General features: G+C 32.6%; 1 protein-coding gene and 1 long non-coding RNA gene across 2 annotated transcripts; one reads left to right on the top strand and one right to left on the bottom strand.

The window, feature by feature from the left end:
- The first annotated feature begins 5,016 nt into the window (after positions 1–5,016).
- Positions 5,017–8,783, top strand: LOC148622411 (uncharacterized). The gene is made up of 3 exons (XR_015920873.1): positions 5,017–5,089; positions 5,947–6,040; positions 6,477–8,783. It is a non-coding gene; the product is annotated as an uncharacterized LOC148622411 (long non-coding RNA).
- Positions 8,784–11,379: 2,596 nt separating this feature from the next.
- On the bottom strand, positions 11,380–25,593 carry LOC148622410 (uncharacterized). Its single transcript, XM_088572301.1, has 4 exons — positions 25,343–25,593; positions 22,107–22,309; positions 16,501–16,703; positions 11,380–12,996 (listed from the first exon to the last, which is right to left on the bottom strand). Exons 1-4 carry the CDS (start codon positions 25,512–25,514, stop codon positions 12,582–12,584), a joined length of 993 nt encoding a protein of 330 aa, XP_088428427.1. The 5' UTR covers positions 25,515–25,593; the 3' UTR covers positions 11,380–12,581.
- Between the last annotated feature and the right edge of the window lie 2 nt (positions 25,594–25,595).

Below are 25,595 nucleotides of genomic sequence, written 5' to 3'. Positions count from 1 at the left end.
CCAAAACATTGTCACAAATCGAACCAATTGTGATGTGTAAACACCATATGAAGCCACCATCTGAAAACGGAATTAACAACAGGGAATACAAAATCATCCCTTTTATCTTAAATTTACCAATATTGATGTGAATACGGGCATTTTTTATTATTAATGTTTGCTTTCTTCAACGAAAGTTCTGCAGGAACTTTAAGAGCCAAAATACCGTCCAAATGTCGGAAAGTGTTATTGAATTTATCTACCAAATGTAGTTTCCAAGGGTCTTTATTTATTTTAGCCATAAATTGTGATTTGTAACAATACAGAAAGAGGTCAGCAATAACTGGTGCACTGGGTTCATTGGGAATTCAAATAAATTGACAATACATGGTATCGCCAAAGCTAACGACATTGTTGTCCAACAGGAACTCGAGTGCTGTAAGCATATCAAAAGAAGCTAAATTCAAAGGACCATTTGATAATGTATTCGTCTTCGGCTGCAAATAACGACGATAGCATTAGCCTGTACAGTCCTACTAATTCGTTAGACCTGTTGAGAAAGTCCATTTCTTTTCTTCACTTAAACGTGCAGAGTCTGATCCAAAAACTCGATTATATTGCAGCTGAATACTCAGTTTTTTTTATATTTTATCGTTTTCAGAATCGTGTTTGAATAGCAGACACACGATTGGCATGATTGATATACTAGTCTGTCAGGTACCTTTCCACAACGATAAAGGACCGCAAAAAATATCTGGGGTAAGGTCGTAGTCTAAGTGAAGGAAAATTTTATAGCATTATGGGAACTCGGCGATCTGAACCACTTAACTTGGAAGTTGTTTGGATACAACTTAAGTTAGATGGATAAAACGCGTTGTATGGAACGCAAAATAAAATCGAAATATGGAATCAAGCTGAATATTCATTCGACTTATCGATAAATGATTTGCACGCTGATTACATTATTATAACGAGTGACTTTAATGATAATCAACTCGAAAGACTTAACTCAAAAGTGAAGTCATTAAGAACGCAATTTGACCTCCACCAACTTTTAGAGGAACCGACAAATTTTACTGAAAATCTGCTATTGATCTGATTTAAACGAATAATCTTAATCGTATTTAATATATCACAGTTAGCCCTTCATTATTCGACCGCGTTATCACTGTCCAATCGTTGGTTTTATAAATGTTAATAAAAACTGTCATAATATTTACATACGTATGATATGGCTTTATGGAAGAGAAGACATTGATTCGTATAGACAAAACCTAGCTAAAAAGACTTAGACTCTATTTTCGCACGCTAATACATGAATAAAGTACATGAACAAAGTACACGCGAAGATCGTATAGAATCCCATAACAAGCTTATTTAAAGACTGGTAGATGAAACACCACACTCAAAACAATGTTGGAATACATATAAGCTTTTAACGAATTTTAAATCGCGATACCCTCTTAAATTGATGAGTTGAATTCCGATGACTGCGAGAAGCAAACAAATTTAACTATTGTTTTTTGTTGCGCAGCCAAGTGTCGATGATTCAAATAATCAAATAACGTTTTACCCCATCAAGCGGAAGTTGTTATCAAATTAACGGATACCATAATTTTAGAACGAGATGTCGAAGGTGTCCTCAAAATTCTTAACTCTTAATCTTCGGGTCTGGACCTTATAAGCCCTAGACTTTTGAATGAGGGCGCTAAGGAACTGAAGTACCCTTTAACCAAATTATTTAACTTGTCCTTGCTCTCTCAATATTTCCTGGCTCTTGGAAACGAGCTGATCTGACCCCTAATCAAATCCGGTAATCAGAATCAAGTTAAATCTATAGACCCATTTCTATCTTAAGTATAAAGTCAAAATGTATGGAGCGATATGTATGCAAATATGTCCACAACTTTCCAATATTTGATGGCATTATAACTCATTATTAATTTGGGTTTACTAGTGTTGATCAAGCTGTGAATCAATTAACTTTTATTACACATCAATTTTGTCAAGCTATAGACAGTGAAAAGAAATTCGTAATGTATTTTGTGATATAAATAAAGGTTTTAATAGAGTTTTGTATAAGGGACAATCGTTTTAAGTACCAGTCGACATAAAATTCGGACAATGCCAATGGTAAAGTGATTCACGGTGTAGCAAAAACGTACCCACCAAACAAACAATGCTTTTTCAGTCTACATATGCTGTACTTTTACATAATAATAACCATTTCTACATTCATATCTGCACTTATTAGAAAACCATACAATCATTTTCCACTGAAATCCACCAAATGAAACCAAGTCAAGAACGATAACTCTTGCAAAGTGCCAATTTCATGTATAAACTATATAAGTATTATCTCAAAAGCGCAACAACCAAATGAAAAACTGAGACTGGTTATATGATCAGTAACTGTTTCAGAACAAGAAATAAAACTGAATTCGATTGGTTTTGACATGCATGAATCACATTCAGTCCGATTTTTAGAAAGACTGCTACTTAATTAAAACATGGTATATCTGTAAAACTACTGGGTTGGCTTACATGTTATTTGTCACACAGGGCTCGGCACTTTGTTATTAATGGTCAAAATTCTGTTTCGTTGTAAGTTAAAGCGGGAGTGCCTCAAGGATCTATCTTAGGACCTCTCTTGTTTGTTCTTTTTATTCATGATATTGTTGATGATATAAATGCATCGATAAAATTGTTTGCAGACGACACAAGTATTTATATTTTTGTTGACAATCCAAACGAGTCATCGGATATTTTGAACAGAGACTTGGACAAAAGTCATAACTGATCACTGAAATGGCTTGTAAAGTTTAATCAACAACAAAAAAAACGGAGAGCATTATTATCAAATATATTGTTCAAAGAAAATGTACTTGACTTATATTAGGCCAATTTTGTAGTATGATAATGTCATTTGTCACAATCAAAATCGTACTCTCATGGACAAATTAGAAAATGTACAGTTAGAGGCAACAAGAATCGTCACTGGTGGCACTAAACTAACATCACTAGATAAGTTATATGTTGATGTGGGATGGAACAAGCTTTCTGTCAGACGAGAAAATCATCGATTTACAAAATTATTCGTCAATATGCCCCTACTTATATGCAAAATATGATACCAGACACAGTTGGTGATTGTCATTCCTATGGCACTCGTCATTCCCGTAATATTCTAGATGTGCAAAATCGTACACATTTTTACTCAGACTACTTCTTGCCTTACTTCTTTAGATTATGGAACGGGTTGCCAGATAACGCCAATAACTCAAGATGTTTTCAAAGACAATTTAAGAACGAGTATTTATTCTTACGTAACCTGGTGCAATCGCCTAATTGTTCTTGCGGTTCCATTGAAACCACAACACATTTCTTAAACTTTTTTAACAAGTACTTTGAACTACGGAACGAGACAATTTTTGAAATCCCTTTTCCAGTGACTATTGACACAAAATTATTATTTTTGGTTCACTTTGGTTAACCTTTATCAAATGACGAGCAAAGCAGAAACATTTTTTTATTGTTCAAAATTTATTTGAAAGTAAACGCTTTTCAAATTAACTTGCAGTTACCCTTTGAATTTCTTGTCAATATTTGTTTAAACAGACACTGTCTTAAAATTCCTTATGAATATTCTTCACTTTTTTCCACTTGAACTGTTATGTAATGGTTAGTTTATACACATCTATAGCTGCACTTGTATGTATACATATTTATAGTAGTTTACTACGGCCATACTCTAAGGAGATGGTTTTGAAAAAAGCTCAACCGAGCTTGTTACCAAATCCTAGTCATTAACAATATCAATATAACTGCTATGTTGTACCTATTATTTGCTTCGGTGGGGATTTCTAGGAAAGCAGAGGACGCTTACCCTACAGGTGCACCTGATCCATGCCCCCATTTTTTGATGGAGTTGATCCGAGTTGATCATTTACTTTTGTTACATTGTACCCAGGTAGCACGAACCTTTAACGAAACATTTCATTTTGAGTTTATTAGTAGTTTGCTAAAACAGTTTCAGAACATTTTAAAAACTTTTTTAACGTTTTTTAAATATTTTACCGCTTAAGTTTGAAAAAGGTTTTCAGAACTGTTTATTGAAATGTTTTGAAATGTTTAGATAACATGTCAATGTAATGTTTTTGGATCTATTTTTAAAACATTATTTAGATATGTTATAAAAATATTTCTTACATGTTTCGAAAAAAAAAATTCAGATAATATTTTCATTACATTCCTTTGAAACAGGTTAAAACATTTCCAGTTATTGTTTTAATAAGGTTTTCTGAAATGTTCAATAAATAGTTGTATAAATGTAAGGAAAACATTTTAGCATATTATTTTTTTTAAAAACGTTTTTAACTATTTTAAATTACATATGGGAGAATCATTTCGAAAATATTCTTGCAAAATATATCATGCTTAAGCTGAAAATATTATGAAAACAGTTTACTAATATAGAGATACTGATTGATGTCACCCCCTAGAGATGACATCGCATCAATGACTTTGTGTATATTTTCCGCATTTTCATGATTGAAATATGTACATGTTAATGAATATGATGAAGGTAACGATAAATCAATTGAAAAAAAATCGATATTATAAGAAAAACATAGAAAAAATTCTCATAAATATCAAATATAGGATAAAAAATTAATAGGCCATAAAATTGAAATTCTGATATTCTAGCGCACACACACACACACACACACACACTCTCTCTCTCTCTCTCTCTAATTATATATATAATTACATCATTATTTAAAATTTAAAAATTTGACCGAACAAGAATATTTTACACAGTATACATTATATATGTACCTGTAATACTAGTCTTCTTTATTTGTTATGCATATTTGATGCAATTAATTCATCCCAGTTTACTGATCCTTTTCTTTCAATTAACCAACATCGATGATATAAAGATGATGGCATCTCCATAGAAATAATAAGATAATAGTGTAATGGTGTGCCACAGTCAGAGGTAATAGGTCAGAGCAAATCTTTATCAGTGTGCGTATTATCTTACACTCGTGTGCAAGGAGCACACACTATTTTGAAGACGATTTTGGATCTGTTCAACAATTAAGATGTAAGTACAATTCTTTGTAATTAGATAATTAAAAACTGCATGCTTAATTACTTTGAATAAATACTAGTCTGTGTAACCTTGTGTTATAAATATAGACGGTCAATTAGTATTTTTACAATTTCCCAGTCACTAGATAACCTCACGCTGTGAAGACAAACACTCAAGTTATATCTGATTTTGTTTTTATTTTGTTTTTGTAATGCCTCGAAAATTTGTAATGCTGCGGAAAATTTACGTGTTTCTTCGTTTCCGGTTTTGTATAATATTGATTCAATTGCATGTCCGGAGCACGAAGTATAATACCACTTTTAAGGTTACCAGTCGCCTGCACATACCAGAAAGTAGTCCGTAAAAACAAAGTAGTTCTTAGGATGCATTGTATATTTTTTTTGTGATTTAGCCAGTATATGCAAACTGGGTATCATCTGAAAGCTCATCATGTCAGGTACACACTGGATACAACAGTTGAACTCTGATGTAGAGAATAATTTGTCAGAGTCTAGATCTTAAGCCCATTGATTTGTCAAATTTCCAAAAGGAAAGTAGCATTTTTAGTACCTGTCTACTTTCACTTCACCGTTCTTTCTAAGAAGCCACTAAAGGTATGCTTCAAATTTTATGAGAGAGTCTTTAAAGGGTCCCCTCTATGATAAAACCTGTTAAAGTTCATTTTAAGAAACTTTAAAAAAAGATTTTGACCTTGAAAATAGCTAAATTCAACATAAAAAATAATGGGACTTGTAATAGTGGTTTTACACCACGATGACAAAGTTAACATGTCAAAACTTACAGACGCGAAGCTGCCGTTAGGCAAAAAAGCTTTTGACTGCACTTAATTTTGCCAATTTTTTTTCCAGACCCCCTGCCGTAATTTTGCCTACACTTCAATTTGGCCTCAGCTACGCGCCTGATTTTGAAGTGTGTATTTTCTAACAGTTTTGCAGTATAGACGTATGTTTAAACCATTTTTCATTGTCATGATAGTTGTATGAATATTGTGCTTATGTTTATGAATACTTAGAGTGAATCTGCTTTGAATCTGACCAGTAGATTTATTTTGAAACTTTGCAAGTTATTTTTAAAATTTATAGCATTACTTAATGTAATGCATGTATGGAAAGCTAAATTGTCAGAAACTTTGAAACATTTACACTACACATATTGACAAAATTGCGTTCATAATATTGAATGCGTTCTGTTAGTTTTGAATATTATGATTTTTTGCGTATTCATGTTTGTAAAATTGTGTTTTTTTTGTTTATTGAAGGTTTAACCTTCTCCGGGGGTTTGGATCCAGCTAATAAGGTTCACAGTTTAGATTATAAAATGCTTGTAATTTTTAATATGTTTCTTTATTAGTAATACACATGATCTCTCTCTTTTGTAGGGAATAAGGATTACAAAAGAAGCTCATACCTAAGGATTTAATGTTCCCAATAAACCAAGATGATTAAAATTTTTTTCAAGCTAAGTTTTATATAGTGCTGAGAATCTGATTGGATTTAAAAAAAGTGATCTTGGCGTTTGTTAGACTTTTAGTGTGTCTGTTCATTCATTTGACCGCAATATGCAATAACTGTTTTACATGGCGGATCCAGAAACTCCAAAAAGGTGGGGAAATATGGGCCCCTCTTGGTTCTACCTCTGTTTTTGCTGAACTTCAATAAAGTTTAAATTATAGAACACATGTATGAAGTTTGGTTCCATGGATATCCACTTTCTGTTTGAAGAGGACATACATTTTAAAGGTGTACATAGCTCTGCTCACCACAATTTCAGCATAAAATCTCAATTTTTGATTTTTCAGTGCAAATAAAATCTTGATACAAAACAGGAAGTTTTTATCTAGCAGACGATAGCACATATGTTGCAAAAAAAAATTAAGTAACATGTAATTCATAGCATGCCTCAGTATCCCTCAGTATTTAAATTCTAACTAATGAAGGTATATCGTTACTATACTACTAATCCCGTACATCTTTTTTTCAGGAAACCAAAGAATGGAAATGGATGCTGCTTGATATGAATAGTTTGTTGCTACATCTTCAAAATATATTGTTTGTTTGTTGGGGTATAACGTCCGAGCAGCAATATTTCAGCTATATTTAGACGATGAACATGAAATTGATGATAAAATGAACATGAAATGATGAAATGAAAAAGGGATGGGACACAAGGACAATGGGGTCGATAAATTTTGATTTGAAATAGGGAGAGGTGGGTAGGGTCGGGCAATTTAGCCTCCTGTGGCGGAGCCCTATGGTTCCTACTACGGGAGAATACCACAGTATGGTTCTTTAACGTGCGAGGAGCGTGGCATCTTTCTTAACACGGTGCACCACTATGGTTTGCGGTCAGGTTTTCCGTATTATAGCCTGACAACCCCAGCATGTAACACGCCAGGGGTACCCAATTCCACCACCTGGGGCACACAACCCAGTTGCTCTGTGGGCAGAGTGCCCTAGCCCCCGGCTAGGGTTCTGAGCACTATTTAGTCGCCTTTTACGACAAGCTTAGCGCTGTTGCAGGCCTATTCTTTTAACACCCGGACCTGCACGGGGCTCTTCAAAATATAGAGAACTCTACAAATTTCTTTTCTCGTGTTAAACCTGTTGTATGTGTATGCAATAATTGCATTAAAATATTCATAATTTAGATTGTCTGTACTGTATCCATAGAGTGATGTTTAATTACAGTTTCAAAACTGTAAAAATAGGTTTGAACAATTTTCAAGTGAAACATTTGAAAACAGTAAAACCAATATTGTGAAAAATGAGATAACATTTTATCAAAACGTTTTACAAGTGTTTCTGAAATTTGTGTTGAATATGTTTTGAAACAATGTTATTGAAAAGCATCATAATAACACAGTAGTGAATGGTTATTGAAAACGTTATTATAACATTTCTGCAACCATACGTTTTTACGTTCTAAGAACATTTCTGAGAATTGTTTTCAGTCTTTTTAAGGAAACATGATCATAACATTTTAGTGAATGGTTATCGAAAACGTTAGTATCACATGTCTACAACCATACATTTTTACGTTTTAAAGACATTTCTACAAAATGTTTTCAGTCTTCTTAAGGAAACGTTTCTAAAACATTTTTGTAACGTTTTTGTGCTACCTGGATATGTATTATTTTAGTTATTTTGTGTTCTTTATTGTGTGTGTGTGTTTTCCATGTCTGGTCTTTGTTCCTGGATTATATTCTTTTGATTTCCACTAGAATCTCGGTTCCTTTGATTACTCTATTCCACATAGATGTTATTTTTCAAGCACTTCAATCGAAGTTTAAACACTACATTTTTTTTAAGATAATACGTCATCTGTATTGCGGAAACTGAGATGAAAGGATCTACCTAAACTATATTCTTCATTTTGGATCAGATCAGCTATAAAGTCAGCCTCATAAGAATGAAGGAATAGGTCAGCAAGTAGAGGAGCACAATTTGTTCCCATTGGAATGCCGACCGTTTGTTGATAAACGCGTCCACCACACCATATGTTGACGATTAAAAATTCCAGCATTTTGTAAACATCATCTTCTGCATATTTGGAAGATGATTTTGAATTATTTGTTACAAAGTATGAGGAACCTCTACCAAGAACTATATATTTGTATCTAGGTAGAGAGACTAAAAGAGGATAGTACAGATTTATGGTTTTCCACAATCTCTTCTTTGTAGAGTGTGGTAGCAGTATAGGTCTTTTCACTGCTATTATTTTCTTCGTCTACCTCTGATAATAAACATTGGATTAAAACGTTTTGCAGACAAAAATAATGGTGTTTTGGGCTTTGTCTGCTCGTACGACAACATAATTGTCATGTATAGTAGACAGTGTTTTTGCTACATCGGGGTATTTGAAAAACTGATGTAGCATTGGCACTCATTGATCTACTTAAAACTTTTATTCGTTTCAAAATTTAAGTCCTCACGTCTTTAACCACTCTCACAGAGAAATCGAATTACTCTCTATCTCTAATAAAGATATTATTTTCAGGACACATCACAGATAAATTGGAGACATATGGGAGCTGTTCCGGTAAAAAAAAGTGTCGCTGTTCAGATCTAATTGTCTATACTTTTGTTGGATTCTATCGCCCTCAAAGTAGTTTTTCGTATCCCTCTAGCTCTTCCACTATAGTACAATAATGATTGTCGTTATCACCTACATTCATGTTTATTATGTATGGATCAATGTCCACCATCTTTTTCTGATCCAGGGGCTCTTTTTTTTTCAGAAAACTTGGTTAATTTTTGTGCCATTTTGCCAGAGAATGAGCAAATGAATAGTCTGTAACCCCTTTACTCCAGACCCGCCCCTGTCTTCGGATTTCACTAAGTTCTGATGTATTTCTTAAGTGTCTAGTAAAATTTTATGTACGGTACATATTACATATAGGTCGATTAAAAAAAAAATTCTTTGCCAGTTCCCTTATACTATAGTTAGTTTTACTCGTCATTTATCATGTTCTAGTCACTATCAACTGCATCTATGATATTTTGACTTTTTTAAATAATTCTTGACCCTACAAGTCAATTGGGATTTGCTTTTAGGAAAACATACTCCTCTGAAATAGCAATCTCACATAGTACTTGCAGGTTGTAGAATTTCTACATTTTTTTTTGTATTCGTGAATAGGCCGCATCTAAAGAAATATTCTGAAAATGCTGAATTTTGTCCAGTTAAGTGGAATGTATTATGGATAGCTTACAGATGGGGGTCGAAGTTGCAGCTAGTTTTCAATTGGGATATCCCAAACCATTACCTTTAACGTACACTCCCTGTTCTATTTAAGATGTCATACATTGTAGTTGCATATTTCATAAACGAATACTCAACAGAATGAACTATAACAAACAAAAAAACCCAAAAAACAAAAAAACAAAAAAAAAAAAAAAAAAAAAAAAAAAAAAAAAAATCATAAGTAGTTTGTGTACAAATAAAACAAATCATAAGTATTGGCAAATTACTTCGAGAATTTATAATGACCACTTAAAAAAAACTGTTGCATGAGTTAACAACAGAAATCAATTAAATGATTTCATTAATGGGAAAACTGTTAGGAGCCATACTATCAACACATTTTGCTTTTATTCTTAGCTATTTGTGGAGTCTAATTTGCTCGTTTTTATTCACTTTTCTCTATTTTAACTCTGTTCTTCCAATGTCTTTAGTATGCCCTTCCACAATCAAAATATTATTTATTATAGTAACATTCTTTGTAAGGTTTCTCTTGACTTCAATAACATTGTACTCTAACCACATGCCACCACATTGGTAACACATGTTAAAGATTTTATTCAGTTCCTGAAATGATTTTTGCTAAAAAGATGGATTGAATATTTGTGCTTGATATGGAAAAAATTTCAGCAACTAAAATTTTACTAAGGTAATATTTTATTAATTTACATGTACACCTAAATTTTTCTACAAGTGTCATGTGCTGATTTTACTTACCAATCTTCACCCCTCTGCTTTGCATTTTTAGTGTTACCAGTATTTATTCTCATAGTGATGTGAGAGCAGGCAGATTTGAATGAATAATTATATATTTCATAGTATAAACCCATAGAACACCTTAATTACAGAAATAAAAATATGTAGCGTTTTTTGGGTCTATCACATTTTTCAGATTTTGCATGATTCTTAAAAAGACAGCTACTTAAGTCTCATAACTTGAAAACCCCAACTCATACATCAAGTTGATATCAGACAGAACCCTTAATTACTTTGACATATGCCCCATCTATAAAAAAACACACATCAAATTTGAAATTAATTCAATCATTTGGAGCTGAAATTTTGTAGACAAAACTTTCTCTATCATTCCATAAAGTAAAAAATGCCATTGTCCAAAGAAACAGGAAGTTGATTTCAGACGACACTCAAAATCACTTACAACGTGTGCCCCATCTACATAAAGCCACACACAAAATTTGAAGTCAATCCATGAGAGCCAAGATAATTAAAATCAAAGTCAGATGGACATCAGATGATTATAATATACCAACCACTCGTGGAGTTTAGTCAGAAATAACAACTGAAATGATGTTTACATTAATTGAAGTAAACTTTCTATGTTTTATGAAAATGGATGCAAGCACTACTGATTTATATTCTGAAAACAGCAAAATCTACCCTTTTTCATGAATAAGTCCTGTAACTATGAACTGTAAAATCATAAACTTATACAGATCAAAAAGGAGTTTACATAGTATGTGTGTTTAAGGATTCTATTGGCAAAAAAGGGTACTTTTAGAACTTATTTTAAGAATTCAAAACAAAAAAGTAATATTTATTGTATCACAGAATCTCAAGCATCAACAATACTCCATAATTGTAAAGTTAAGAATACAAAAAGAGGCAAGACAAAAATAAATATATATATATATACATATATCTATAACAAAACAATTTACAAATTACACATGTAGTTCAAAATATTTCAGAAAAAAAATGTAAAAATAAGACCATAGAGAAACAGATTCTTAACAGAAGTGGATTAAGTATCAGGGCCTAGTTTAAAAAAATCTTCCCAGTATTTCCTCATTTCCTTTCTAAACTCAAAATTCTATTAGTGATAATCCATGAAATTGAATATTTGAGGAAAAACTCAGGGAAGTGAAATAAGGCCCAGGTTAACAACCCATGTTATTTATCAACACTGCCTATGCAGCACACAACTATCTTACTACTAACACCATCTATCTAGTACCTAATCTTTCCATCACCACTATCCTAGCCAACCAAGCAACTTATCTACCAACTCACTCCATCTTGTTATTAGTCTACTATAAAATGTTAAAAATCTTTGACAAATGTTCATGCAATGCTGTAGAAAATTAACAATGAATGGTTTCAATTGTGAAAAAGAAGCATTAAAAAAATCCAACAATAACCAATAATAGAAATGAATGTTGTAAAAGTAACAGAAAATTGAACACAAATGGAACTGCTATATCACTTCATCAAAAAGAGAAAAAAAAACAACATAAAAGACAGAAATATTCAAAGAATTTAGAAATGGAAATTAAAACAATAAACAGATACCTGGACAACTTCACCATTGGCATGTAAATATCCAAAAAAGTGTATAAAAACAAATTTGATTTATGAAACATTTAATTTTGCTACCAAAAGTCACAACAAATAAAGGCACATCTAATATACATATCACATTTGGCATTATCTATACTTTGGACACACTTAGTTGGCACAACACAGTAATGTATACCAGCAGTAAAATCTTTGAACATAGCTAATTTTTCCATAAAATTCAAGCTTTGCAAACAAAGATTATATTTATTTACAATAAAACCCAATAAAAAACATTCATAATATTCATTCATTTAAACATTGTAAAAAATAAGAAATGCAACACAAACTACATATATAAACAAGAAACAGACAACAAATAAAACGTCAATACGTTGTTAAGCATAACTTATGCTGTAAAAATATCACAAATCACCATTAAAAATTGTCAGTGGTCTGGAACTTTTCCAATTTCATCAATATAAACAGGTTTGATCAAATAGTCTGCCATGCCTGGCTCGAAGGGCTGCACTCTGTTTATAAAATTCTGATATTCACTATGTAACTCTAACAGTTTAACTTCAACGTTGGATTTTGCAACTTCCACAGCTTGAATGTTTTTCAGATGTTTAGAAATTTCAGCTTGCTTTTCTTTTATCTCAACTTTCAATTTTGCAATTTCTGCTTCATATTTTTTATTGGTAGCTTGTAATGTGTCATTCGCCTTCTTTCTTTCTGTCTCCTCTGTTTTACTTATTTTCGCAGCCATTTCTTTATTTTTTGACGACTCCAGATCAGCCAGAGCCTTTTTCTTTTGTTCTTCTGACTTTTTCAGTGCTGATGCTAATTCTTCTTTGTTTGCTCTGTAAAAAAAAAGAAAAAAAACCAAACAAATATTGGATTAATCAACCATAAAGAAACTGATTAAAAAAACTGTTGAATTTTTTCATAATTAAATTTTTTTTTTATTATACTTGAACTGGTTTGATGATTAACCTATTTAAAGCAGAATACATTTGCATTGTGCTGACTGTCATATATATAAAACTAGAGAAATTAAAGGACTCACATTCTTGTTTCAAAGCTCAAATATGTATTTTCTTTCTTGGTCACAACTCACTACATGATATTACATTTTATTGACAACTTTAGAATATGAGCCTAAATATGATAAAAACTGCCAGTACAATACCAAATAGCAAAGTGCACCAATACAGGATTTAGCCATCCAATACGGCTTTTATCTGTCCAATACAGCATATTGACTGCATTAATATCCATTTTGGCCTAGTCCAATATGACGTACTGGACTAGTTAGTCAAAAAGTATAATTACGTAAAATTTCCCATATTGGCTGAGTTATTGGTCCTCGGATAGCCATGTTGGACCGGCTACTCCTCAGTCCTATATAAGCCTCGAACCAATAACTAAGCCAAAATGGATAACTATACACAATAATACTTTACTATATTGCAATAGTTCTATTTGAGCAACCAAAATGTGCTGACAGTATACTTATTGATGATATACTGTCAAAGACAGAATAAAACACTTTGGCTCTACTTCTTTCCCATGCACGAACTACCTATATAGTGTGATTGTGTCACTATGAGGGGCCACTATTGGGGTAAAAATGTAATAAACAAGTTGTATACAAATTAAATCTGAATAAATAAATGATTAGGATTGCAGAATAAAGACAATAACAGTATCTTTACTAGAGATAAATATGATATACAAGTTTGGCAGGAGTAGAAAAAAAAATGCTCAGCAAAGCCTTACATTTTCCTCGACCCTTATCCCCATCTTTATATTGTTTTTATTTCAAGTCAATACACTGTTATTGTCTATTTATTGAAAAAAAAAGATGTTTGTGTATACAACTCTATAAAGTATGAACAAGCTTACAACCCCAATTTTTTATTTTTATTTTCTATAGGACATAAATTTGTCCCCTCCCCTAACACCAACACACACACACACACACACACACACACAAAGATAGAATGGCAGCTGGAAAGACAATAAATAGGAAAATCCATAAAAAAGTAAAATCACTGGTATCAGCAATGAAAGTACTTCACTAGATTAACTAAAAAAAATATAAAATGCACAAATGAATAACAGATCATAATTTCCATGTCATTAGTAGTCACAAAGGATTAGTTTAGCCCTGATAAAATTGTAACAGGTCCTGTATTAACAATCTTATCACATATTTCTCAAGAGGATTAAACCATAAAAGAAGACATACATGTGTAGCATTTAAACTTAATTATACAGTAAAATAAAAATACCACAAGAAAAGGTAAGGACATATTTTAAATGACCACAATTTTTCCATCTTTTGTATTAAAACCTCAACATTTATATAAGAACCTGTACATTTAAGTTAACAAATGTATTCATTGTCAGTTTATGGTATTAATAGTCAGGACACATCTTCTGAATCCTGGTCAAGATAACACTAATAAGTTTCATGTCTAGGCAATAAATGAAGCAAAAATCACATGTAGCAACAATTTCTGAGTTTTTTATTTTGCATTTAAAAGACAATAAATTATGCATCCACATAATATCAAAGAGTAATCAAGGGAACCAAGATTTTAAAGGAAATGAAAAAAATGTAATCCAAGAACAAAGACCACACATGGAAAACAGGCACAAACAACACAAAACCAAAACAATACATAAAAAGTAACAAAAGTAAATGTGCAACTCAGACTCCATTAAAATCTGGGAGCATGGACCAGGTGTATCGGTAGGGTAAGCATCCTCCGCTTTTCTAGAAACTCCCACAGAGTTGCTTATAAAAAGTTAAGGTTAGGGTAGACAAAAGGGGAAAGGAAAACTATCACATGTTGAACATGGTGCAAATGGATATGCCATAACGACCCACGAGTTCAAGATTATGACCATAAAACTTCTGTAGTGATGACTTCAATCTTGTAGCAACATAACCCTGTTCCAGAAGCCTAATTGTAAGAAGTCTAGCATGATACAAAAAGTCTGCATAGTTACAACAATCTTCTCATGATTATTTTTGCAGGCATTACTCCAAAAGTAGGAGACTTCTTAAATGTAGATTTTTGTTATCCCCTCACCCTTAATTTGGCATAAAATTTGAATGCAAATGAAACAAGTAAAGCAGTGGCAGATCCAGGGGAAGGGTGCAGGGGGTTAGCATCGCTCCTTTATATTGGAAAATTGTTCATTTTCATGGGTAAAATTAACCGAAAATGGCAAATAGTGACCTAGCACACCCCTTTTTCAGAGGAACCCTGGCTGGCACCCCTCCTTTTCAAAGTGTCTAGACCTGCCCATGTAACACAGTTATAAAATTTGCTTGTGCTTGTCTTTGATTATTTAGATCCTCAAATAAATGACTAACAAGGGGACAACAATTTCTCTATTATCTATTATTGTTGAAAGGAGAAAATTTTATCTTCTTGTTACTCTGATCCTTTTTGTTTACATTTTTTAATAACCCCTGCTTCAAAAGCAGGAGGTACATGTGTAGTGATCATGGTCCAAGTCCATTCTTCCATCTGTTCCTCCGTTTGTCAGTTCACAAGTTTCTAGTTTGTATTTTGTATTTGGAAGACCAAATACTTATCCTGGATTGTTTTCACCTCAAGCACCCAAATGAAACTTTCCAATAAGGGAGAATTCATTAGTGTGATTTTTAAGTCATAAAATTCCTAGATTCTCATCCCCGCCAGGCCTGATTTTTAATGCCAGCCTCAATTTTAAATAAATTTTCAAAATGTGGTTTGAAAAATATTCCCTGACTCAAATTTTTGGAAATATTCCAAGCCTTGTCCAGACCTAATTTATTATTATTGTTATTTAGTAACGTCATGATTTTTTGCTGCTATTTAGAAAATATATAATTTGAGAGAGCTGTATAAATACCTATATGCTGGTAAAATTGATTACTCAGCAAACATAGATGGTCATAACAACAATGCTAGTTTTTTGGCACAAGTGACAGTTATTGAAGAAAAAACAAAGAATAAAAAATAAACTTTCCCCCTGACCTAAATTTTCTCAGAAAAGTTGGATGAGAACCTAGGAATTTTTTTATTATAGCCTTAAAAAATACATTTCAAGATATTTTCTATTCAACATGCCAGTGACTAAAATTAAAATATGCTTGCATATATGTTTTAATCACTCTATCAGACAAATCTATTAAATTTCCATGAGTGCAAAACATTTACATACCTTCAATGGGTTGAAGGATAAACTGACTGATAAACAGAGGTAAAGCAATATACCAGTATTTTCAAATGAGGAGCACTTCATGAAAGGGAAAAAAAAAACCAAAAGCCTAATCGTTAGTAACAATACTAATCAGAACCTACTTGTCAACATCAGCTGCCTTTTTAGCTGCAGTTGTCTGTTCTTCTTTCCTAGCTGTTGCTACAGCCTCTGATAATGTTTTTGTAAACAGTTTTTCTTGTTCTACCAAAGCCTCCTTCTGTCTTTTTTCTGCTTCTAACCTTTCTTGTTTGACTTGTTCTATTGCAAGTTTTTGCATTGCCATTTCAACTCGTAATGCTTCTTCCTGAAAAAATTTGTAATAAGATACTTATACAACAGATTTCGTTTGTGGCTTAGGACTAATTGAAGGTTATTAAAAAGGTTACATACAGTACTATGCTACACATGGACTACCATTTCTCATTTCATATAAATTTTTTTTATGTTTTTCACTGAAACATAATACATGTACTATATTGTATGAAAGAACTAGCCACAAGTTTTTTGCTTTGTTTCCCATGTTCATAATAAACAAGCATTCTCACAGTATTGCAAAACAATACATAGTTCCCCTACCAGCTGTTTATATCACAGACCTAAATACTACCTTGGATCATCAAGTATAAATGACAAACTGAGGAAATGACCTTGATTTTGAACAGAAGAAGGGATATGAATAAAGACAATAAAGATGCTAAAATCCATTTAACAGATGCAGATTTGCAAAGTTTTTTGCACAGACAATTGGACAATTGGACAGATTAGGCTTCCAAAAATGGCTGACTGATCTGCCAAAAATACAACACAATATCCTAACCCTTACCATGGGCGAACCATATATATACGGTCATGGGCTGTTTTCCAAATTTTTGGGTTCTGGCAATTTTATATTTAACTTTAGAAACCACTATTTGATTTCATATGCAAGCACAGTGAATGTGCTTTGAAATGAGGCTATTTTATAAAGAGTTTGATAAATAATAATGACTTGACAGGTTTCTAAAGAATAATGATGTCTCTCAATTTTTGGCTTAAATTACCATGAGAGGGAACAAGTTTTGGAAAAAATGCACTTTGGACACTGTCTTGCCCCTGGTGAGCACCACATCTGCTGAAAAATTACAAAAAAAGCCAAAAATGACCATTTTCAGGCAACAGACCCATTTTCCTGTGCATGCCCACTCACCCTCAAAATATATTATTTAATCAAATAAAAATGTGATGAGCATTTATTTTGCATCTCCTTAAGCAGACAAGGTAAAAAGGCATAATGTTAATTGAGTTTATGTCTTGTCCTGTTTTTTTTTTATATGTCTCTGTTCAATTGTATAAATTTATGGTTTAAGAGAATAAAATATCTGTACAAGTGAATAGTAAAGACTGACTGTGAATAAACTAATTTTAATCTAATGGAGTCTTACAGGTTGGGTCCTTATTGTATGACTTATGATGTGCTGGGTTCTCAACATGGGCAGAATTGGGATTGATTTTACATACGATGAGGACATAACTTTTTGTTGGTTTAAATTGGTCTGGAGCTGGTATATCAGTCAACTGCAACTAGTCCTTTGTTTGTTCATTTGTATAACATATAATCAGAGACTCAGACATTTTTAAACTGGTTTTGGGGTGTGATAAATTGTGTAACATTTTTTTCCACAGTAGCCAGATTCAAAAGGGGGAGGGTTGTGATCATGTCATAGTACTTTAACATCGCCACATTATTTGCGCCTGTCCCTAGTTAGGAGTTTTTTGCCTCTGTATGAATAGTTTCATTTCACTTTCAGTTTACTTTTATGTTCCTGGAATATATAGGGGCAACTTTTTTGATGTACTTGTGTATAATGTTGTTTTGAGGCCAGCTGCAGCCTGCACTGTGGTGTAAGGGTTTCCTAGTCTTTCATAGCAGACCCATGGGTGGTCTTGAGCTGACATTTTTCAATTCCCTATAATTTTCAGTTGCCATGCAAACCAAAAAGAAAAACAGATCAGAAGACTATAGTATTACTTGAAAATGTTTCTTTCTTCTTTGCAGAAAAAAGAATCAAGCATTTATACAGTTTCAACATATAATAATTCTAATAAGATTTGTTGTACAATGAAATAGATAATGAGTCTATAGTGCTATAGTACTTTAGTACTATGGAAAATTCTACAAAAAAAAAACCAAAAAAATCATTCCATTAATGCATGATCATACTTGACCATACATGGGCTGATAATAGAACAATAATTGATAATCCTTTATCAACAACTACAAACATTGACGTACAGGTTAACATAAGAATCATGCAGATGGTAATAATTTCTTAGTAGTATCGATGCTCCCAGTATATGTTCTGTCATTGGTTTGATAATAAATGAAAGAAATGAAGAAGAATAGGAATGACTGGGTGTATAGTGAAATGTTGCGAAAAAAATAGACGGAAATCTTAAAACTAAATTCAGCTAATTAGTTTTGACAAATGTCATCACTTTCCAAACCTTAGATAAAACTCTTATTAACTTTATCATACATGTGACAAATCTTTTAAAATGTAGGTTATCATCTTTTTGATTATTTGCATGATTTTTAGGTGAAACTGTACACCTAATTTATAATCTATCAATAGCATGTCATCGGGTGCACAATTTTAGACAATCATATGTCACTTGCATCAGAGCATTGTATCAATACATCTATATTATAATATATGGAACTAAAAAGACTTATTTATTTGGATTCAAAGCTTTTGTGGGTATGGTTCAGTTTTAATGATGTTCAAATGTTACCAAGTTTCATAACAGATGTATCTTATACAAAATACCTGAAAAAGTTAAGGCTTAAAATTATCTGAATACAGTACATTATAACAGGCATTCTATTATAGCTGGACCAGTTTGTTCAAATGTTAACTTGGTAGTATTCAATGTAATTTAAAAGTATAACACTCACTCAATTTTGACAGGAAATTGTTTGTCTTTTTTGCATGTGCCATGAATCTATATCAATATAAAAGACATGTTAACACAGCTGATAAGTTTGGTCAAATTTTAAATACTATATATACAATTATGGCAGCTGAGTGCATCCGATATCTCTTTTAAGTGTTCCATAAAACATGGTATTGCATGCATAAAGCTAACATAATTGTTTAATTACATTTCCCTGTAGATATTTTAAGAATTTCCTACTGAGTGAGTTTCTCTTCATCACAATTTTAAATAAAATATTTTGGTATATATTTAATTTGGTCAAGTCAAGTATAACCATTTTTTGTATGTATTTATTTTAGATGTCCATTTTTTTAAAGTGAGCAAATTTAAATAAATACCTATTAGACATTTGACCAATTGATATTCAACCTGATAATTATGTTACAGAAAACTTTTATATCATGATTGTGAACAGCTGATGTCAGTTGTTTAATGTCACTTGTAATCAATACATCGAGCATGCATGATCTTAGGAGTCATATTACCTTTGTTAAATAATGAATGACAAACGATTATTTTACCACATATCACATAACTCGTTCGTTACACTGTAACATTTTAAGTACACATGTATCAGTAAAAACAAAAACAAGAGGCTCCCAGAAGCCTGTTTCGCTCATCTGGTTCATGTTTGCCCTACAAGGGTAATAACTCTAACAAGGAGTCATCCTACAACTTCCATGACCTTATCAAAAGAATAATTTCATCAATTAAGTTATTTCATATGATGCTGACTTTATACCTGATCTGATCCAAAAGAAGGAATATCATTTAGCTAGATTCTTTAATCTCATATTCCACTAAATAAACATATTATCGTTAAACAATCCTAGTTTTGGGGATTTTATACATCACATCTACCCCAAATAACTTGAGTTAAAGGACACAACAGACACTGTGAAGTCAGCCTCATATCTGGACCTACACATAGAGATCGATGGTAAAGGAAAATTATTGCCCAAACTATATGACAAACACAAGGACCTTTCATTCCATATTGTAAACTTTCCTTTCATCTGTGGCAACATCCCTTCAGCACCTGCGAATGGAGTTTTCATACAGCTCATACCTTATGCCAGATCTTGCCTTAACTACACTTAACTCTCAAAATTAGGCTTCTGGAACAGGGTTATGTTGCTGCAAAATTGAAGTCATCACTACAGAAGTTTTATGGTTGTCATCATGAACTTGTGGATCGTTACTGTGTATACATCTGCACCATGAAAAGTGATTTGTTCAACATGTCATGATATTCCTTTCCTCTTCCCTCTACCCTGCACTTGACTTTTTATGAGTAACTTGGCCGGTGTTTCCAGAAAAGCAGAGGACACTTACCCTACCAGTACACCTGGGTCCATTCTCCGAAGTTTTAGTAGAGTACGATTTGCTCATTTACTTTTGTTACTTTGTATGTATTATTTTGGTTATTTCATATTCCTTGTTGTGTTTGTCCTTTTTCCATGTCTGGTATCTGACCCTTGGTTACATTCTGTTGATTTCTGCAGGAAATTTGGTTCCTTTGATTAAAATTGCAAAAAAGGTCAGTTTTTGCCTTTCAAGGGTAATAACACTGTAACAAGGAGTTTTTTGACAACTTCGACCCAAAAAGACTTTTGTAGGCCTTATCATAAGGACCTTTACATCAGTAAAGTTTTTTCTATCTATTATAGTTTGCTAGATAAAGGGCTGTAAACTGCAAACTGTCATTTTTCACCTTTCACGGGCAACAACTCTAACAAGGAATCATTCAACAACTTCTAACTAATATAGACATATGTATACTTTATCATAAGGATTATTTCATCAACTGTAAGTTTTTGTTACATCATGATTTTTAAGATAATGGCTGAAACTGCAAAAACTGTCATCTTTTGCGTTTCAACTCTAAAAAACTCTAACAAGGAGTCATCTGAAAATTTTGACTCGATTGAGACTATTGTTGGACTTGTCAAAAGGATTATTCATCAAATTGAAAGTTTATTCTATCTGTTATGGTTTTTAATATAATGGCTGAAAGCTGTGAAATCTGTCATTTTTCGCCTTTCAAGGGCAATAACTATAACATATTAATAATAATAAATACCAGATTTACGCAGCACTCTTTTCATAAAAATACAATGTTCAAAGTGCTGCACCAAAAAAAAAAAAAATAAAAATAGACAGACAGACATGAAAAGACAGACTAACAAGATGTCCAACAACTTTGACCCAATACAGAGACTTTAGTAAAGCTCTTTAGGCTACAGAAGGAGGGTCACATTTATTTATCAAATATCTCTTTTAGTTTTTGAGATATACTGTATGTAGTGCAGACTTGACCTCTATGGTCTAAAAATAGTAACAGCACACATTTTATTTCACATACTTTGTTTTCAGATCACTGAACTTCTACAGAGAAACATAGTGATTTAAACTGAAGATGAATTTAGTAAGTAGCAAGTTCTTTAGTCTACATTCTTCACTTGACAAGAAGAGACTATTGATCAACTTGGACAGCCTTGCAACAAACCAGGTTGCATGAATATGAAAAAGCAGATTGAGTATTTTTCTCTTTGCTAGCATTACATTAAACAGGGAGTAGTATGCAGTCTAAATACAAAGCCCTTAAAGCACTAAAAACAATTAAAAACAATCTTCAAATAGTTTAATTAATTGATTAATATTAAAGTCAAAAATAGAATGAGAAAAACAAATAAAAAGGGAAAAAAAAATTATGCACAGTCAACTGTACCTTCAAAGCTTTTTCTTGAGCCTTAGACACTTTTTTCAGCATTTTTTCTTGATCTAATCTTGCTTCCTCTTTAGCCCTTTGCACAGCCTCAGCCTTGATTTGTTCAGCTTCAGCCCATACTGCTTGCTCAGCTTCACGAATAGCTCTCAGTTTATCCAGTTCATTTACTTCAAGTGATCGTCTTTGCAATTCATTGCCAATACCTAAAATTACAAAACCTCAAGTACATTTGAATATGGTAAGGCAATGAATCTTAAAGGGTCTTAGACTAAGTGATTTTTATACTTGTTGAAATTTCCATTCTTAAATATCATGTCTAAAAACAAGCTTTGCAATTCAAAGCTCGAAACGACAGTTAAAGTCAAATCTTCAACAGTTGTAGCAAGTATGGACACTATTTCCAAGTCTGACACATCGCCTCATGAAATGTCGTGAAGGTACTTATGTTTGTGGGTATCAACTATCATGGTTCAACAACATTTTGAGCAGTCCTTTCCTTCAAAATTCTCAATAACTAGTCCGAATAATAGAGGACTGTATAGGATTCAACAAGCGCGAAACAAGAAATGTACACAACATTTCACTAGCCTGAATAAATTTTACTAACCCCAATTAAGGTAAGCACTGTTAATAGATGGCAAACAATAGTTTTCAATATCAGCCTACATAATTTGGTATAAAATTTTGTATAATGTTTTCCATTTAGAATATTTTTTCAAACTTTCCAAATATTTATGAGGTATAATGAGGGGCCTGATGGGGGGGGGGGGGGGTCCAAACACCATTCATGAGTTGATTTTTTTGTCAATCACGAATCACAGAAAATAAATTTCCATGATCATGGATCACGAAAATATAAAAAGAGTGTCTCCAATCAATCTTGATAATGGAGATTCAGAAGCTGGTTGTTTGTGTTGTAGATTGGTTCAATTAAGCTACAATCAAATACATTACTTGTTTAAGCGTTGAATTCTCCCAGGTTCTAAATTAAATCGCGCCACTTCAACTTTTTAAGCCAAGAAAGACAACTCAATGGAACTCTTTATTTCCGTAATGGAAAAAAAATCACGAGAACAAAATATATGTCATAATCACGAAGAACTAACATAAAACTCCAATGAAAACTATTCATGAACAATGCTTTCATCATGAATCATGAAAAATAAATATGTAGAAAAACAAATCATGATAGTGAAAATGCGCCGATCACGAAGAATGAAAATAACCCATCAGGCCCCTCTATAATCAAAGTTTACCATTATCAATTCAATTAGTCTCTTGCTTCCTTCCAAATTTTACAAAAAAAGTTTTTACAATGTTTCGTGCTTGACAATGTATGAGGCTTCATTTGGATTTGACAGTATCAAATGGCTTTGGTTTTATCACGAGTTGCACAAGTGTACCAGGTGTGGAAACCCAAATTATATATTAAACATTCATCTAATGCATTTACATACTATGGTTAAAAAAATCGGCAAGATTGTGAAAAAAGTTTGCCTGCAAAGTAGTGTTTATAACCAAGGTTTTAGCTAGGATTTTGAGGGCTTTAGTCACTTTTGCGTAGAGCATGAATGACATGTTATGGGCAGCAGAATTTTGTAAATAGTCAATAGTACCATAAACTAAAGACATCAACACTCTTAAATATATTCATTTTAAGTTTACAGATACAGGCATACCAATAAATACAATAAATGTTACAACATAAAATAAAATATTTACTATTAGAAAAATAGTAAAATAGAAAATTTTTTTACATCATGATAAAGCTTTGATGAATTCAGTCTAAAAATAGCTACTATTTGACATAAGCTACTATTATGATATGACCTGACACTCAACTAATAAGAGAAAATCCTCCTGTCCTTTGCCAAACACCACACCTCAAAAGCCCTCTTCAACCTAAAACTCCTCAAATGAGAAGAATAGACAGATCTTAAGAAGAGAATTGATTGATGAAACCTTGAGCCTGTTCCTAAGATAGATACCTACTAAATCCCCTCTCAGTCACCAGAAGATAACGCAGAAACTAGACAGATAGAAAGGAGGTTGGCCACATTGGCATAGTCAACTGTAGAATGTAGAACTCTGTAAGCAGTTGCTGCGTGATATCTAACTGATGAGTGGTAATTTTTTAGTGACCTTTGACCCCAGATCATGAGTAGAATTGAAGACGTTCATAATCATTGTAATTTTATTTCAAGAAGAAAAGAGAATCGTAAAATAAATATTTATCGTTGATTAATACTTCCTAACTGTGCGCTATTAAAATTAATTGAAATCCGTGAGATGACCAGTCACACATCGGAGACATTGTTTTTGTGTGCATTTAAATTTCTAAAAATAGATAGCTATACATGTTGCGAGGTTCGTGAAGGGTTTGTTTTTATATGGGAGTAAAATTGTTCGGTATCCATTAAAGATCGAAATCATTTAACACGACTAATCCTTAAAATAAGGATTTATATATAAGTTATATTTTAAATGTACTTAAAAGCAGAAATGTTTCGAGTCAACTCAAGGCTCTTTTCGGTTGTCAAAGTTGAGTGAGAACCCTGGGATTATCTTTTGTGGTCTCAATGATCAAACGATTGATAAATTGTTGTTATTTTAAAGGATTATTAACGATGCTTATATCAGGGATGCCAGGTAAACAACAATAGAATGTATTTCACACCTGGTTGACCAGGTAATTACCAAGCTTGGGGTCATAAACTTGTCAGAGCGTAAGGCCAGGTGAAATTATGTAACTTTCGATTGACAGTTTTTAACAACATTTTTATTCAAGGTGACGAAAATTTATCAGAAATACTTTTTGAATGAATTTTTTTTATACACTTTTCAAATTTCAAGTGATGAAAATAATCTAAAATATTTTCATCATTTATGAACTCTTTCATAAATGGCGAAAATGAAGAGTGCTAGCTAAATCACTGTTATAACAGACGTAATCACACTTGTGGATGCCATTGACAAAAATACAATTTAAAAATTACATTGTTTCATTGACATAAAATGGTTAATCCAAGACAAATCTGCGGTCATTCTGAGCAAAATGACAAGTATAAATTCATGATGACATGAATCATGACTTCATAATCATATACGAAACATGTGAAACGCCTGACTTAGATTTGATTAAATCATGCAGTTCTGAGACTAACTAGAGGAGTATTGGTGATTGGACATGGGCTGGAAGTTGGATTAGTATTTCCAAATCTGCCATTATTGCCTACCAATAATCATTCGGTGGGCATGCCCTTGTATCACAACAGGTTTTGTTTCTTCATAACGTTTGGGAACAGGAGGGAACGCTTTGTTTCTTCCAATTCCAATTGGAGCTGTCGATGGAGCAGTTCTAGGAGTTATAGATGGCAACATGGATCGAGAAGGTTCTACAGCCGACATCCTATGATCTGTTGTTATATTTTTAAAACATTTTTGACGAAATCGTGTGTGTCGTAGAACATCTACCGGAAACTATTTCAC

The sequence above is a fragment of the Perna viridis genome, chromosome 3 (assembly GCF_037379345.1).
Source record: "Perna viridis isolate PV_CMFRI_1.1 ecotype Kerala chromosome 3, ASM3737934v1, whole genome shotgun sequence".
Taxonomy (NCBI): Eukaryota; Metazoa; Mollusca; class Bivalvia; order Mytilida; family Mytilidae; genus Perna; species Perna viridis.
Note: the sequence above shows the minus strand (reverse complement) of the source record. Positions and strands in the feature narration are given on the sequence as shown.